This window comes from Carassius carassius, chromosome 41 (assembly GCF_963082965.1).
Source record: "Carassius carassius chromosome 41, fCarCar2.1, whole genome shotgun sequence".
In the NCBI taxonomy this organism is placed as follows: Eukaryota; Metazoa; Chordata; class Actinopteri; order Cypriniformes; family Cyprinidae; genus Carassius; species Carassius carassius.
In genome coordinates this window covers 24,897,024-24,912,047 of record NC_081795.1, presented here as the reverse complement: position 1 = coordinate 24,912,047, position 15,024 = coordinate 24,897,024, and the positions used below count along the sequence as shown (strand labels likewise).

Here is a 15,024-nt window from a genome sequence, read left to right as displayed (position 1 = left end):
AAATTTCCACTCTTGAACCAAAGCGATGTGGGGAAACTCCGAAAGGGGCTGGACTTCCACTGAATGCCCCACCCCCTTTGTGAGTCTCCGCCCCTTCTGGAGTGCTGCCTGCAGACTATGTACTGTGTATCCTTATGAGGAGTGTGCATTAATTCACTAACAGGTGGACGCCAGCCGCTAATCTAGTCAGTAGTCAATGAAAATTGTTTAGATTGATTACAGAAGGAACTTAATATCGAAGTGAAATATCTTAAGAGTATAAGACATGAAAAGTTATTTATTTACAACATTGCTACTTTTAAAAAAAAAAAAATGAAAGCCTAAAACACAAGCACCAAAATTAAAAAAGTATATGTCTACAGAAGATATTTTTTACAATATGACGCCTGTTCACCTTCCTTTTCAAAATAATTGTTATCATAATCCTTGAGTGAAATAGTGATGTATTGCTTGTCATTAAACATGAATAAACATGATTAAACATGATCACAGCATGCATTAATTTTGTAATTTCAGGCAATTTTGAAGTAAAAAAAACCTGAAATATTATTTTCTTGCTTAAAAAAAAGTACTCTAGTAATCTTTGTTTTATTTATAACATGAAAATTATCATGCACATATGGCCTCATACTCAGTGTGAATTACAATTGATGTTGTAAAATTATATACTGAACAGCCTTGAAAAAGGCAGGGTGATATTTTCCCTTAGATTCCAAGTTAGATAATTAGATCTAGAATGACTCCATGCATAAATCACTTTAAGACTGGAGCAGCAAACACTTCTTAACTTTCAGCCAGAGATGTGCAGTCTGGATGTGTTGAAGCTAGCGGCCAGAAGTCAGAGTGATTCTGATTCAGATTCTGGCCAAGTGGAGTGTGGCTTTACAAACTTAACACACTTTAAAATACATAATGAACTGTTGTTTACCATGTCAGGAAAGAGTGTCACTAATATACTTTGCTATAGACAATGTTGTAGCAGAGTCTAGAAGAAACATGTACACAGAGTCCAGCAGATTCAGGCTTGTTCTAATACAGAGCTCATTTCTTCAGTTCCAGACATCTCTGAAATGTGTTGGGGGTATTTCATCAATCCATCCTCCTTTATGCTAATCTACATCCTATTTACACTTAACACTTCAGGTGTTTTCTCTGATCAGATAAATGTATGCTTTTTTGAGTTGAAACTGTTCACAAACTACATTTAGTTTATATACATTCAAATGAAAACTGATCAAGTTGTGGTTCTAAACCAATTCATTTGAGCCATTTCAGTTAAAAAGTAAATTAACTAGTATGTAAATATTATATTTATAACTGGCAGCAGCACAATCTTTCCCGACTGAGTCAATGTAGTGTATGTGTTCATGTAGCCACTCAAATCCCGAGCACCAGCTGTACTCTTTAGCACAATGCTAACCACAAACCACTCGACAACTTGTTTAAATGTCAAACGTAACAGCATTAAACTCACTCAAACACATATAATTACACTTAATGTCAAGGTTCAGGGGTCGATAAGATCAGCTTAACCTCTCCGAGTCACCAAAGTCACAAAACTAGTTTTGTCCATTTTTCAACTTTTATTTAAAACATATTTCGCCAGACACCATGCCTATTGTGCAGTACTGAGACATAAAAAAGGAAATGTTTTCCCATTCAGTCCTTGACGATTGAATGAAATGTTCTTTGCTATCAGCTGCAGCCAATGCTGATAATGCTGACCGAGGTCACTACTGCGGATCACAAAGAGGTATGAACACATTCTACAGTATTGGACTGGCATTTTTTATTCAATATCTTCTTTTTCTCCAAACATGTACACAGAAATTTCAATATACAGTGTGTGTGTGTGTATATATATAATATATAATATATATGCATACATATATATACATATTATATATATGGGTGTATATGATGTTCTCTAAAAAGTCAAGGGCATGGGACATGGCTGCTGTGCGTTTAAAGAGAGGAAGGTCGGTCTCTGCTGTGTTATAACAAAGGGCTGGGGATCTGCTGGACAGACAGTGGAAGGTACGAGGGTTACAGAGCATCTCCAGAGCATTCGGTCGAGCGTGTTGGGAGCTGCTAGAGTGGAGGACACCAAACACTTACTGAGCTTCACAATACTGCACTTTTCCCTGTTCTGAAAGATGAGCCAAAAAACTACTGAAGTTACACAGTACCTAGATTTGTTTTGTGATGTATATCACAGGAACTCTGGGCTCAGGATAGATGCTCTGGGTGAAGCTTCCTGTGGCTTTTATTAAGTTTATTTATATATTTTTTAAAGATGGCGTGTACAACACCTTCACTGCTACAGTACTGAAATGACACGCTGTTCTCCCTCCCAACAGTACTTCAGATGAAAGAGGATGCGGGATTGTGAAGTGTTTTTGTGGGGTAAAATTTCTAAATAAAGGCCCTACGTAAAGACACACCTTTGGGTAAAAGCACCAATCAAATGTTTTGCCTCCGTTCCTCATAATAACTTGGTCTCAAGGCTCTAATTCTACATCAACACTCTTACTTTGGGATGTGTCATTTACACTCACCCATTCTTTGGTCAAATTCAGCTCATTTATCACAGAGCTAAACATCCAATTCAAACTATGCCACTCTAGAAGAATGATAAGTGTGAGGGGGTCGGGTCGATCCAAGAACAATCCATCAATGAATGAATTACATTCCCAGATCCTTTTTTAAGCCAAGGGATCGCCATCTTCCCGATGTGTCTACAGGTATGAGTACAGTAAAGTGTGCGTGTGTACATGAGGAAACAGAGACCCGGACCTCTACATCATACCCATCTGCATCAGAGAGTTAGCGTACGCCATCGGCTTGACATCTGGATGAGGCTGAGGAGAGGGAAAAACAACATTTAGCACAGTAATACACAGCTAACTAGTGATTAACTGACCCTTTTGGGATTATTATACAAATGAGAGTAGCAGGGTTTGTGCAGGTTTTCTGAAGATGTCCATGACTTTTTTATTTTCGATTTATAAAACCCTTTCCACCAAACAACTAGAATATGGAAATAACATTTACTGTATCTGATCACACTGCTAAAAAAAGTGTTGCTCTTCATTAGCATTCTCTTCTTTTTTATTTTCTAAAAACCGTTAAATCAAGATACATTTCCTTGAGAAGCAAAGTGGCATAAGTCTTCTGTAAAATTGATAGAACAAAAATACACCAACGTAATTTAGAAAAAAACATAAAATAGGTTTTCATACACCCTTTCCAGGTATTTATGACTCTAAAAAACAAGCAGTAAATGTATCCTAATTTAAGGATGTATGATATAAGTACTGGAAGACACGGCGAAAATACTGAGGAACATTCATTTTTTGCAATATATGTGACATTTAATGCTATGGTTTTATTAATTTAAGACCTTTTTAAAGCCTTATTTTGTGGAAGGGTTAATTGAGATGTTTCAAGACATTTTTAAAACCAAAAAAAACCCTGATTAATATTTAAATACTTTTACAGTAATTGCAATAAATGCATATATATGACATTTCCCTAGAAGAAATATTGTTGCATCCCTACCAACAAGCTTGTGATGTCTGCAAAGTGACTGCAGAATGAATAGTGCTCGACCGATATTAATTTAATTTAGAAAAAAAAATTATGTTCGATGCCAATATGTTAAAGAGCAGAGTGCTGATATAAAACTGCTAAATATGATTTCATTTAAAGATAGTAGAAACACATGCATAACAATTTCTGAAATTAAATGTGTCTATGTATATTGCCGATAAATAAATGCCAAATATCGTCCCTGGCGATATATCGGTCGACCACTAACACTGACTGAATGTAAATATGAATCATGTGTAAGTGTAACTGCACTGACCACAGCAGTAAACTGGTGAAACTCTGGCTTGAGGTCTGATCCCCTGAGATGAATGTATGCTCCTTTATTTCCCATCTGGTCACTTCAAACAAAACAGAAGCACACAGAAAAGAATGAATGAATATACACAGGAAGAGTAATCATTACTCTGTCTCTGTTCAGGGCTAGGACATTTCATTCTGACTTGACCCAAACATGTTCTAACACTTAGTTTGTTTCCAATAAGACTAATTCTTTTAGTGCGGTCAAACGATGAATCACATCCAAAATAAAAGTGTTTGTTTACATTATATATGTCTGTGTATAAGTATATAAATACACATATACATTTATATATTTACATTTTTTTACATGTATATATACACACTCACGGGCCACTTTATTACACCTGTTCAATTGCTTGGTAACACATTGCTAATCAGACAATCACATGGCAGCAACTCAATACATTTAGGCATCTAGATGTGGTGAAGATGATCTGCTGCAGTTCAAACCGAGCATCAGAATTGGGAAAGAACGGGGATTTAAGAGACTTTGAGTCAGAAAAAGAGAGAATATCCAGTGAGCAGCAGTTGTGTGGATGAAAATGCCTTGTTGATGTCAGAGGTGAATGGGCAGACTGGTTAGAGATGATAGAAAGACAACAGTAACTCAAATAACCACTCGTTACAACCAAGACATGAAGAATAACATTTCTGAACAAGTCGAACACTGGAACAGATGAGCTACAGCAGCAGAAGACCACCCCGGGTGCTGCTCCTGTCACATGAGAACAGGAAACAGTGGCTACAATTCACACAGGCTCAACTAAACTGGACAATAGAATTTGGCATAAAGAACATGAAAGCATGGATCCATCTACCTTGTCTCAACAGTTCAGGCTGGTGGTGGTGGTGCAATGGTGTGGGGGATATTTTCTTGGCACACTTTGGGCCACAATCTACCTGACTATTGTTTCTGACCATGTCCATCCCTTTATGACTACAATGCACCCATCCTCTGATGGCTACTTCCAGCAGGATAATGCAACATGCCACACAGCCCAAATCATCTCAGACTGGTATCTTGAACATGACAATGAGTTCACTTTACTCAAACAGCCTCCACAGTAACCAGATCTCAACCCAATAGAGCAGCTTTGGGATGTGCCGGAACGAGAGATTCACATCATGGATGTGCAGCTGACAAATCTGCAGCAACTGCGTGATGCTATCATGTCAATATGGACCAAAATCTCAGAGGAATGTTTTCAACACCTTGTTGAATCTATGCCACGAAGAATTAAAGGCGCAATATGTAATTTTTCTGCTTTAAAAATAGCAGATATCACTATATGTTATATATATTTTTTAGTTGTGTACTTACATTATCCCGAAAGTTTCCACGAACTTTCAAATCCAGAGAAAATTATAGTTTAATTAGAAGACACGGCACGTTTCTTTATTTCCGTTTTGTCGCCCGTCTATGGCGTCATATAAACTTTGACCCCTCTAGTTTATCTAACTTCCTGCGGAACCGCGAAATACAAAGGTGAACAGAAGCAAAGACGAGACGAAGAAGAAAAAGTAGTAGCTAGCCTTGATCGAGACTATTATATTTTATATTTATATTGTTTATATTCATATTTATACCTCAATCAATAACTTAGTTATGGATCATGATTATGCTTTGCCTGCACGTTCTGTGAAGTGCAAACGTACGGGTGAAATAAATGACCTGAGAAGGTTTTGGGACGAGAGAAGAAACGAGACACGGGTAAATATTGGAGTTGCATTTCCAAGATAGAGAGAGCTTCGTGACAAGCTGAAACTACAGAGAGATGCTTGCATTCTAATAAACAGGTATGCATCCATTCAGCTAACTATATCTATCCGTCTATTTTGTGAAACGATGATGTCTTGTGTAAAACGCAGACGGACTAGCTCTCATGTAGAGTATAATGTAAATCTACATGTGTTCTATATCTAGCTGGATAAAGTAGCTTCAAATGCAGTTCACTATCTTGTTCGATATCATAGTATAAACGTAGCCTAATTATAATTATTAACGAAAGGCAACCGTGTTTTTTTTTAACATATATTACTACTAGCTAGATGGAATATTGATTTGATAGGGGTCTGATAATTCATATATCTCTCCGTTCGAAAATACGTGATTGTCAAAATACCAAGGCCGGTGACACACTGGCTGCATGGCGTCTCTGCTGCGTGCCAGAAGCGTGGCGCGGTGCTGCTGCTGTAGGTGACATAGAGGGAGACCGCCGACAGACCAGGCTCTTGTCTTCATGACAACAATATCTATACTTCATGTTGAACATAAATATAAAGCCTACTGATAAAGGACACCGTCAACAGTATTGACGGCAAAATAGACTATGTTTGACAGGTGCAATATTTGAAAATCGATAATTATTTATTTATTTTTTAAACTACATTTATATCTGAATTTATGTCAACCTATAGACTTTCAAACATCAAAATGTCATGAATTAATATGTATTTGTGTACAAAATTACATATAAACATATTTTCCTATTATATTTTGCCTGGAAACGCTTCCAACACGCGTGCGTGTCGCGTGAAAAATAGGCGTCGGTTCTATTTCTAGCAAGCACGCGTTTTCCGCGCGGCTCACACAGGCAGTCTGCAAGCTCTAACCTGTTAACATGGGAGCCGAATTAAAAAGTGTGTCACCGGCCTCAGTTAAAATGAGTGAGGAATGTGGCGAGCGACAGAGCGCGTGTTCCAATGAACAACAACTCCCATGAGCCTACGCTCTCTCCCGACGTCATCAAAGTACGTCTCATGTTATTATTTTGATTGAGTGACCCCTGGTGGCCAAAAATTCCATACTGTACGTTTAAGGCAGTTCTGAAGGCAAAAGGGGGTCCAACCCGGCACTAGCAAGGTGTACCTAATAAAGTGGCCAGTGAGAGTGTATATGTATAAACAAAACATACTTTTCTTTAACATATTCCTGTGCGTGTGTGTATTTATATAAACATAATAAATATATACAGTACACAGACATATATTATGTAAAAAAATTAAAAATAAAACACTTATTTTGGATGTGATTCCTCGTGCTGACTCGTTTGACAGCACTTTCTAATAATGGGGGGAAAAATCAATTATGCTCTCCATAATTCAATATGCATTAGACTGATGTCTAATGTAATGAGTGCTGACTCTGCACTCTCTCCAAATAAAGTCTTTGGCTTTATATTCTGATATTGACAAAATGTGGGAAATTACATCTGCTGATTTTTGTCCCACAATCTTCAATTCTACAATATTAGTCTAGCTCTTATTTTAAGCAATAAACATAAAGTGGAGCAAAATTACACTGATCGCCATTAGACGATCATTTTCATAATGGTATGGGCAGCAGTCATCATGATTAATCCAGTGATAATCATTTGAGCTTAATTTTCTTTATGCAGAATCTAATTCTTATTTTGGGGTAAAATATGGCCAGGGGCCAGTTGCATTAACTATGCCTTTGTGTTAACACAGTGCCTTAAAAACTAGTCTGACCAACTAATAATCAGTCTTATTTTTTGGATTATAATCTAACTAATCTATGTGTTTATGTAACCGAATTTAAAACAAATTACCAGTACAAAAAAAAAGACTAACTTGTATAGTCTAAACCTTTTAAGCAACCGGCCCCAGGACATGTTCTTGACATGACATTCACCAAGATGTGTTTATTTTAATACGTCCTGAGAGGTTTCGTACCAGTAGTTTGGCGCTGAGAACACGGTGATGCACTTCCCTGAGTGAGTGACCTCGTAACCCTCGGCTTTCACCTCGTGACTGCGCACGATGTACTGCAGCTTGTTCTGGTCCAGGAAGCGCTCCGTGACGTCAGGCCCAAACTGACAGCTCACACCGCGCTTGCTGACGGACCGTCCGTCCTGGAGGAGAACACACATCAGTCAAACACAGCTGTGACCGAACACCTTCTCTTATCTGAAGGAGGGGAACAGAACTGACCTGTGGCTGAGGATCTGACCACAGGAGGTCACACATCGGACCTGCACAAGGACGTTACAAATTACTACTTGAGTTTTACATTGTCCAAGTGCTTGGCAATGCAACACTTGAGTTCTTGAGACCCTCTTAGAAAAAATGTAACACTGTGTCTCTGTAGAATCCTTAAGAGCCAGAAAATTTTACCGGTTAATTTAAATGTTGTTTCTGCAACAGTTTTATTATGATTTTTCTTAATCAAGGATTCATAGTTTTGATTAAATGTATTAGTAAATGTTATCATTAGACACAATAACAATATGCCAATGCTAACAGTTAGGAGAAAGAAAAATGATCCGATTGCACGATGGCGTGTGACACACTCCATAAAGCAACCTAGCAGAACATAGTATCGCTAGTTCTGAGCGGCTATTCACACAGAATGCGTTTTTGCTTTAAAAGCCATGAGACGTGGCAGTGGAATGGAAAAAGACGCAAGGTTATGAGACGTGATTTGAACTTCTTTCAACTTGATTGTTGTGTTTTAGAAAGTTTGCAGTGTGAGACGCTGTAAAAAATGTGAAACGCAAGCACGTTTTCTTACATTTTGCCGAAAACGATAATCAGGAAAATCAAATTTTCCTCATAAATCATTGACTCCCAAAACTTTTGATGTTCTTCATATTCTGTTAGGTGGTTAGTTTGTCAGAGTAACAGAAATCAACTTTTCCAATAAGTTTACATTTAGTTTTACCTGTTATGGATGAGCATTTTCACACACACACACACACACAGACACACACACACACACACATATACATATGTGGAGAAAAAAATATAATTGAAAAAAAAGAGGAAAATATACTTTATTGACCTGTAGTAGCCAGTAGGTGGCAGAAAAGCAATGCATGAATGAGTCATTGAGTCACTCAGTCAACCGATTCGTTCAAACGACTGATTGATTCAGTAACGAAACACCGTCGATGATTTTATTTTAATTAAGGAGAATGTTTAATAAGGAGAATGTTACTTGAATCATGTTGTAGTTTTATTTTTAAGTTGACTAGTTAAAAAAAAAAACAATTTGTCATCAAACGACATAAAAATAGAATTCTAGAATTATTTTGGTCACATCACACAGTCTACGCAGAACCACATAAGCTTGGACATTAACAAAATGATCTCGTGATATCGCACACGACTTACCAGAGTCTGGAGGCTGTCTGTTCCTGTCTATTTTTCTAATATCATCTAAGCTCACACCATCCTCACTAAACAGTCCTCCATGCATCACCTGAAACACAATTCAACCCAAATTAAAACTGAAGGACAAAACTTCAAAGTGGTGTAACTGTGACAGCAGAATGTGCTGAAGCGCTCATACCAGCACTTTGTTACTGATGCACTGGGCGAGAGGAAGCCACTGGAAGACTTCACTGAAGAGCTGGAACATCTGGGCGGTGTACTTCGCTTTCACCTCGCCCTCGAAGCCGTACATCTGATTCATGTTATCCGTCTCGTGGTTCCCTTCACAGAACACACATTTCAAACATTTACCCATCGCACTCACACACAAGCATGTTTGGGAATCTGTAGGAAACGCTGCTGTGTCCTGACCTCGAAGCAGGTGGAAGTGTTCAGGATACAGCAGCTTGAAGCCAAACAGCGTGAGAATGACTTCTACAGAGAACGAGCCGCGGTCCACAAAGTCACCGTTAAACAGCTGCGAGCCTGACGTCAAGGCTGATTCACTGGATCTCAGTGGGGGAACATTTTTTTATATGTGGCATTTTTTAAAATGTAAAGATCGAATAAGGACTTGGTTTAGGTATAAGGTGATGGTTTCAATATTTATTATGATATACTCAAGGTACGACAGGTATGAGAACATTACAAACCCGAAAGGAAAGGATACGTATGGATTAGTTATAGATGGTAAACCGTTCAGCTCAAAGATATTTAGGAGATCATAGTACTGGCCATGTGTGTCTCCACAAATAGTTAATACTTCTGTCTAAACAACAAGAGAAAAGAAAAGTGAGAACAGCATTATCATTTTAAGTCAAAGTCAACAACAACACAAAGACAGAAAGAGAATTGCAGCTCTTTCAGCGACTGAAGACTGTCTTACCTCTTTTAAAGAAATGTCAACAAGACTGGGAAGCTTGGATAAAACCTCTTTAACTTGAACAAGCATCTGAAAGACAGTCATATTGATTATGATCAAGACTGTCTCGTAGGATCTACTGATTTATTCAAAAATACATTCAAAATGCAATCCATTAAGACAGTAATTTGAACACGCATCTTCTATGACAAACTTATTTAAATTTTACATTTATTTTCATTTCATCAGTTTCATTTTGTGGCCATGATAAGGATAAAGGAAAAACTAAAAAAACATAAATAAATACATTTAAAAAAATCAGGTTTTTATTGTGTTTTATTGTGTTAGCTGTTTTTTAAGTAATTTTTTACCTAGTCAAAATAACCCAACTGCAGTTTGAGATTAATTGGAGTGCTCAATGAAACAAAACATGATTTCTGAGAGTTGTTAAAAACTGAGATATCATTTTTTGCAAAAAGAGTTACCACAGAAACTGAATAATCAAATGAAAATAAATAAATAAATAAATTCACTGTATGAGTTAAATCTACATTGATTTTTATTACAGCTTCAGAAGTTACCCAGAGCAGTGAGTGTTTTCTTTTGTCTTTTGTTGTCTGAGATGGAAGTGGGTTTATTGGGCTACTGTCACTTTAAGAGCTAATGCATGGATCTAATATATCTAGGCACATTCGATTCAATTTTTACCCAAATGTTTAAATTCATTTAAGACAAATCTGACTGTGTTTATATACTCGCCCACATGGTCATTTTTACTTATTTTGTTAGCATTTGAAAATGTAAACACAATAAGCCACAAAGAAGAAATCAATTCAGTATATGTGCGCACTTCGACTGTGTACACAAACTATCTCACAGACGATGTCTGAGCATCAACCTGAGTTCTCTTTCAAACCTTTTTAGCGCTTGTTTTTAATCCACAAGGCTTAAAAGTGCAAGTGTGCAGCACTACAACATCACGTGAGCGTAATCCAAATGCATTTCTACAGGTTAATTTGATAGGATTGATGTATCACCCATCACAACACAGTTCTGTTTCAAGATCTGGGTGTGTGTGTGTGTGTGTGTGTGTGTGTGTGTGTGTGTGTGTGTGAAGGCCACTCACCTGGTAAGCACACTTTCTGTGCAGTTTCTTCTGGTCGTTGAACCAGGCCATCAAGTCTTTCATGAACTTCAGTGTAACCTTCCCATCTTCAAGCTTAGGTCCAGCATAGTCATCCTCGATCACTGGAAGGAGAGGATTTAAAAAGAAGATCAAAGTATGTCTAAATCATTAAAAATCATTAATAATTAATATTCGGAACTATTTTTCAATGGCAATAATTTTTCTTTTTTTTTTCCCCAACAGGTCAATGAAAAGACCCAACGTCATCAATTACATCACAATCACAAAGATTTATAATAACTGTCACTATAATAGCATTTTTGAAAATAGGAAATAAAAACTAATTTACACTTCATTTGAGGGTGTCCTTGTTACAGTGTAATTAGACAAATATGAACTGAGTGATATTACTTATAATAACACGTAGGGTTATGTTTAGGGTTGATTGATTACTTACTCATGTTCTCGATGTCTAAGGAGTCGACGACCGATCGTTTGAGCTCGTCGCTGGCGATGGCCCGCTCAAAGGCCTTCTGTTTGACAATCTTATTGCACTCCTGGTACTTCATCTTGGCATCTTTGTCATTGGGACGAACTCTAACGACCTGTTAGTGAGGAAAAGACAACAGCACAAAAATCTTTTACTAAAACAAATTCAAGTCAAGTCTGTGTGCTGAGCTGAATGTGGTTTTAAAGCTCGAAACTATATTTTAAGGCACAGTTATGGCTTTTCCCCACACTGCCAAAACCTGTATTAGAACAGTTCCTTTCGTTCTTAAAGACGTGTTGCTTGAAACACAGACTGTATTCTCACACAGACCTATTTACTCTATTTTCATATGTGAAATGACAAATCGACATTGACTTTCTTTCCTAACACTGGCCTAGCGCATAATTATCATTTATATATTCACCAAAATAACAATTCTGGGCCGAAACTGAAAAATCAAAATATAATGAAAATGTTTTTCTAGCATTGGATGTCTTTCCTGAGTTCACAAGTTGTTTCACTGATGTCTTTCTGTGGTTGAAATAGCGATTAAATGACTGCATGATGTAAGTTTCTTTCAGCATAGCTTCATGTTTATCACGAGCTGTAACTAGAAGAGGAAGAGATGATCTGTTTATGTGCTGCTTGACTGGAGTCTGCTAAAGCCATCCGTCACGCCACCAGAAAAAATGTGTCAAACCCACATGCATCGCTTGTGTTTATGATAAAACTGAAATGTGAAAGCTGTTTCATCACAGCCTTTATATATTTCATATTAAAAGTAACAAAGCACCAGACTTATGGAGATCACTGGATGGCAGGTGCACTGAACATAATATCAAGGCAAGCCGACGCATCAACAGAAAGCCAGAAATTGCATCTAGAGTGAAGAGGATGTATGGAGTCTCACCGTCTCGTAATCTTTGAGAGCTGCTTTAAACTTGCCCAGGGCCATGTTGGAGGTGGCCCTCCGGTAGTAGCCCTTGATGTAGCTCTTGTCCAGCTCCAGGGCCTTCGTGGCGTCCACCAGCGCATAGCCATAGCACTCGGTGCGCAGGTACGCCAGACTCCTGTTACTGTAGTAGACGGCATTGCTCGGGTTCAGCTCCAGTGCCTCTGTGTAATACTTGATGGCGTTCTCATAGTCTTTATCTGAAATCAGAGGAGGATATGAACCATGATACATCACAGAGCACTGGAGAGAGGCAACACTGTCAAACAAACACTTTCTGTTGATGGTATTGTTTTGGTCTGATCAAGTTTTATAAGCTTTAATAAAAAGCGAAAGCACGTTAAGATCGTCAGTTTTCCTTTGATGAGAAAGACCGAGTGTGAACGAGTCACAAGCCCACTACCTAGCCTCTATGTGGCGACTGGATGCCGTAAATAGTTCCCAAAAAGCTCTTAAAGCAGTGACGTCTGTTCATCAATGAACACAAGAAAAGAGAGCAAATCGATAACTTCTGTAGCTTTAAAGATTCATCTAGATTTAAGTTAGAATGTGGTGTCTGATAACTTTATTCAATTTCTGTATATTTCCTACTTGCTGAAGGACACAGGCAGCTAATATGACATGCATTATAATGGTTTTATGTGAAGATTGTTTTAAGTTCACTTAAATTAGAAATTGTAATTTTCTTAAAGTCTAATAAATGTTCAAATTAATAGCACTGAAATGTACTGTTATGTTGAATGACTATTTCCTAGAGACATCAGTAGTATTTGTATCAGTGATACTCGCATTCAGTCATGAAGTAAATATACAACTAAAAAACTAGATTATATTAGTTAATTTCAAATACAATTGTGTGTGGTTTTATTTGTAGTTTCAGTTTTACTTTAAAATGAATTCACTGTAATTATATTTTTATTAATATTCATTATTAATTACGATAATAAATAAAAATCCAGTTACATTAAAAATATACAAATATTATTTTTAATAAATACATTTATTGGGGACTCAAAAAAATATGTATATAGTTAGTTAATTAGTTAAATGTAATAATAACGATATTATTAATAATAATAATAATAAAACAATACATTTGGTACTGTCTCTAATTTCAGTGTTACAGTGTCAAAAGACACATTTACTGCACTGGCTTATGTATTTGTTTTATAATTATGTTTTATCTTAGATGCTAAAAACATCCCACAGTTAAACTAATGTTGAAGGTTCTTCGGTAGAGAAACAACAGAATACGTCATGATTGAGTGACAGATGCGAGGCGTCATAAACCCCGCCCACTGAGCTCACAGCATCATAATCATAAATCTGCTGTAATCAGAGCATGTCGAGTCTCACAGCAGTATCACAGCCTCGCCTCAGGACAGCAGCTCTTTCCTCGATCTGTGAGAGTGAACTGAGGAGTAAAGTCTTATCTGTGGAGAGTGAACGGATCACAGAAGAGTGAAGTGTGACGAGCGCGCGCTTGAGGAGTCTGTCTGATTCAGCGCGTGCTGCTCGTGCCCGTCTCTTATCACACTCATCGGTGCTATCGATGCGACAAACTCACCAGCACAGCCCTATCCAGGCCACATCAGTGCAGTCTCTTATTTACAGCACACATCTGACAAGCTCTTACCTTTAAAGTAGTTATTCGCTTTCTCCTTGAGTTTCTCTGCACTGGCATTCCGCTCTTCTTCCGCCATCTTCTCACTACCGTGTTCCGTCATGCTGCCGTGTGTACGCGGAGAGCTGTCGCAAACACCCGTAAAGAGGGTCGTAAAGCGCTATTCGCCCATAGACAGTAAAAGTTCACCGGACCTCTAGAGTCCAGAGCAACTCAACAAATATTCACATTACAAAAACTCATATTCTCATTACAAAAATTATAACCGGGTTTATGTTTTTAGATCATATGAACGTGTGCAAGTTATTGCAAAATGTTGTAAAATAACTTTATCTCCACTGTCGACATTCATTTAAAATTCATTAAAAATAAATTACTTAATTATAAATTAGAAAAGAGTATGTCGTGGTTAAATGAGTCAAGTAAAAGTATACGACACACAGAAATTAAAACTTGTCGTTGGATCTCAGCATACAGTAGAATCAAAAGATGATATTGGTTAGCCGTCAGTGTGTAATGTTTGTTAAAGCCTGTAGGGAGCGTGACAGAGCTATTTTACAGCTTTGAACACAGTCTATGCTTTGAACGGGTTCTCACCCTGTTTTTATACAGTCTATGGTTCTCACTCATGCTTCATGTTATTATAATTATTAATATTTTACATTAAACACACAATGTTTAGGCTATAAATTATGTTGGCTGTGTTTTAGATGGTTAGATATTGAATCAATGCCTATAGTATGTGAATAATTGTTGTTTCCCTCAGGTTGCCAGTGTGTGCATATAGCTATTTAAAATAATAATAATAATAATAATAATAATAATAAACAAAAATTCTACAAAATCATGACTAAAACTTTACCTACAATTTAAAATGAAAACA

The 15,024-nt window shown here is 37.3% G+C and overlaps 1 protein-coding gene across 1 annotated transcript; it reads right to left on the bottom strand.

Annotated features, from left to right (window-relative positions):
• Nucleotides 1-2,784: 2,784 nt before the first annotated feature.
• LOC132123379 (serine/threonine-protein phosphatase 5-like) lies at nt 2,785-14,301 on the bottom strand. Its single transcript, XM_059533962.1, has 13 exons — nt 14,154-14,301; nt 12,476-12,717; nt 11,533-11,680; nt 11,076-11,197; nt 9,974-10,039; nt 9,758-9,856; nt 9,460-9,565; nt 9,227-9,369; nt 9,049-9,136; nt 7,867-7,907; nt 7,609-7,787; nt 3,869-3,950; nt 2,785-2,861 (listed from the first exon to the last, which is right to left on the bottom strand). The coding sequence occupies exons 1-13, from the start codon at nt 14,242-14,244 to the stop codon at nt 2,799-2,801; spliced, it is 1,470 nt and encodes a 489-aa protein (XP_059389945.1). The 5' UTR covers nt 14,245-14,301; the 3' UTR covers nt 2,785-2,798.
• Between the last annotated feature and the right edge of the window lie 723 nt (nt 14,302-15,024).

Excerpts from the sequence above, each read along its gene's own strand:
- LOC132123379 (XM_059533962.1), bottom strand. The coding sequence starts at position 14,244 with ATGACGGAACACGGTAGTGAGAAGATGGCGGAAGAAGAGCGGAATGCC. Across the intron at positions 7,908-9,048 it reads CAGACAGCCTCCAGACTCTG|GTCCGATGTGTGACCTCCTG; the intron begins GTAAGTCGTGTG and ends GTCCTTGTGCAG. Across the intron at positions 2,862-3,868 it reads TTCACCAGTTTACTGCTGTG|CCTCATCCAGATGTCAAGCC; the intron begins GTCAGTGCAGTT and ends CCCTCTCCTCAG.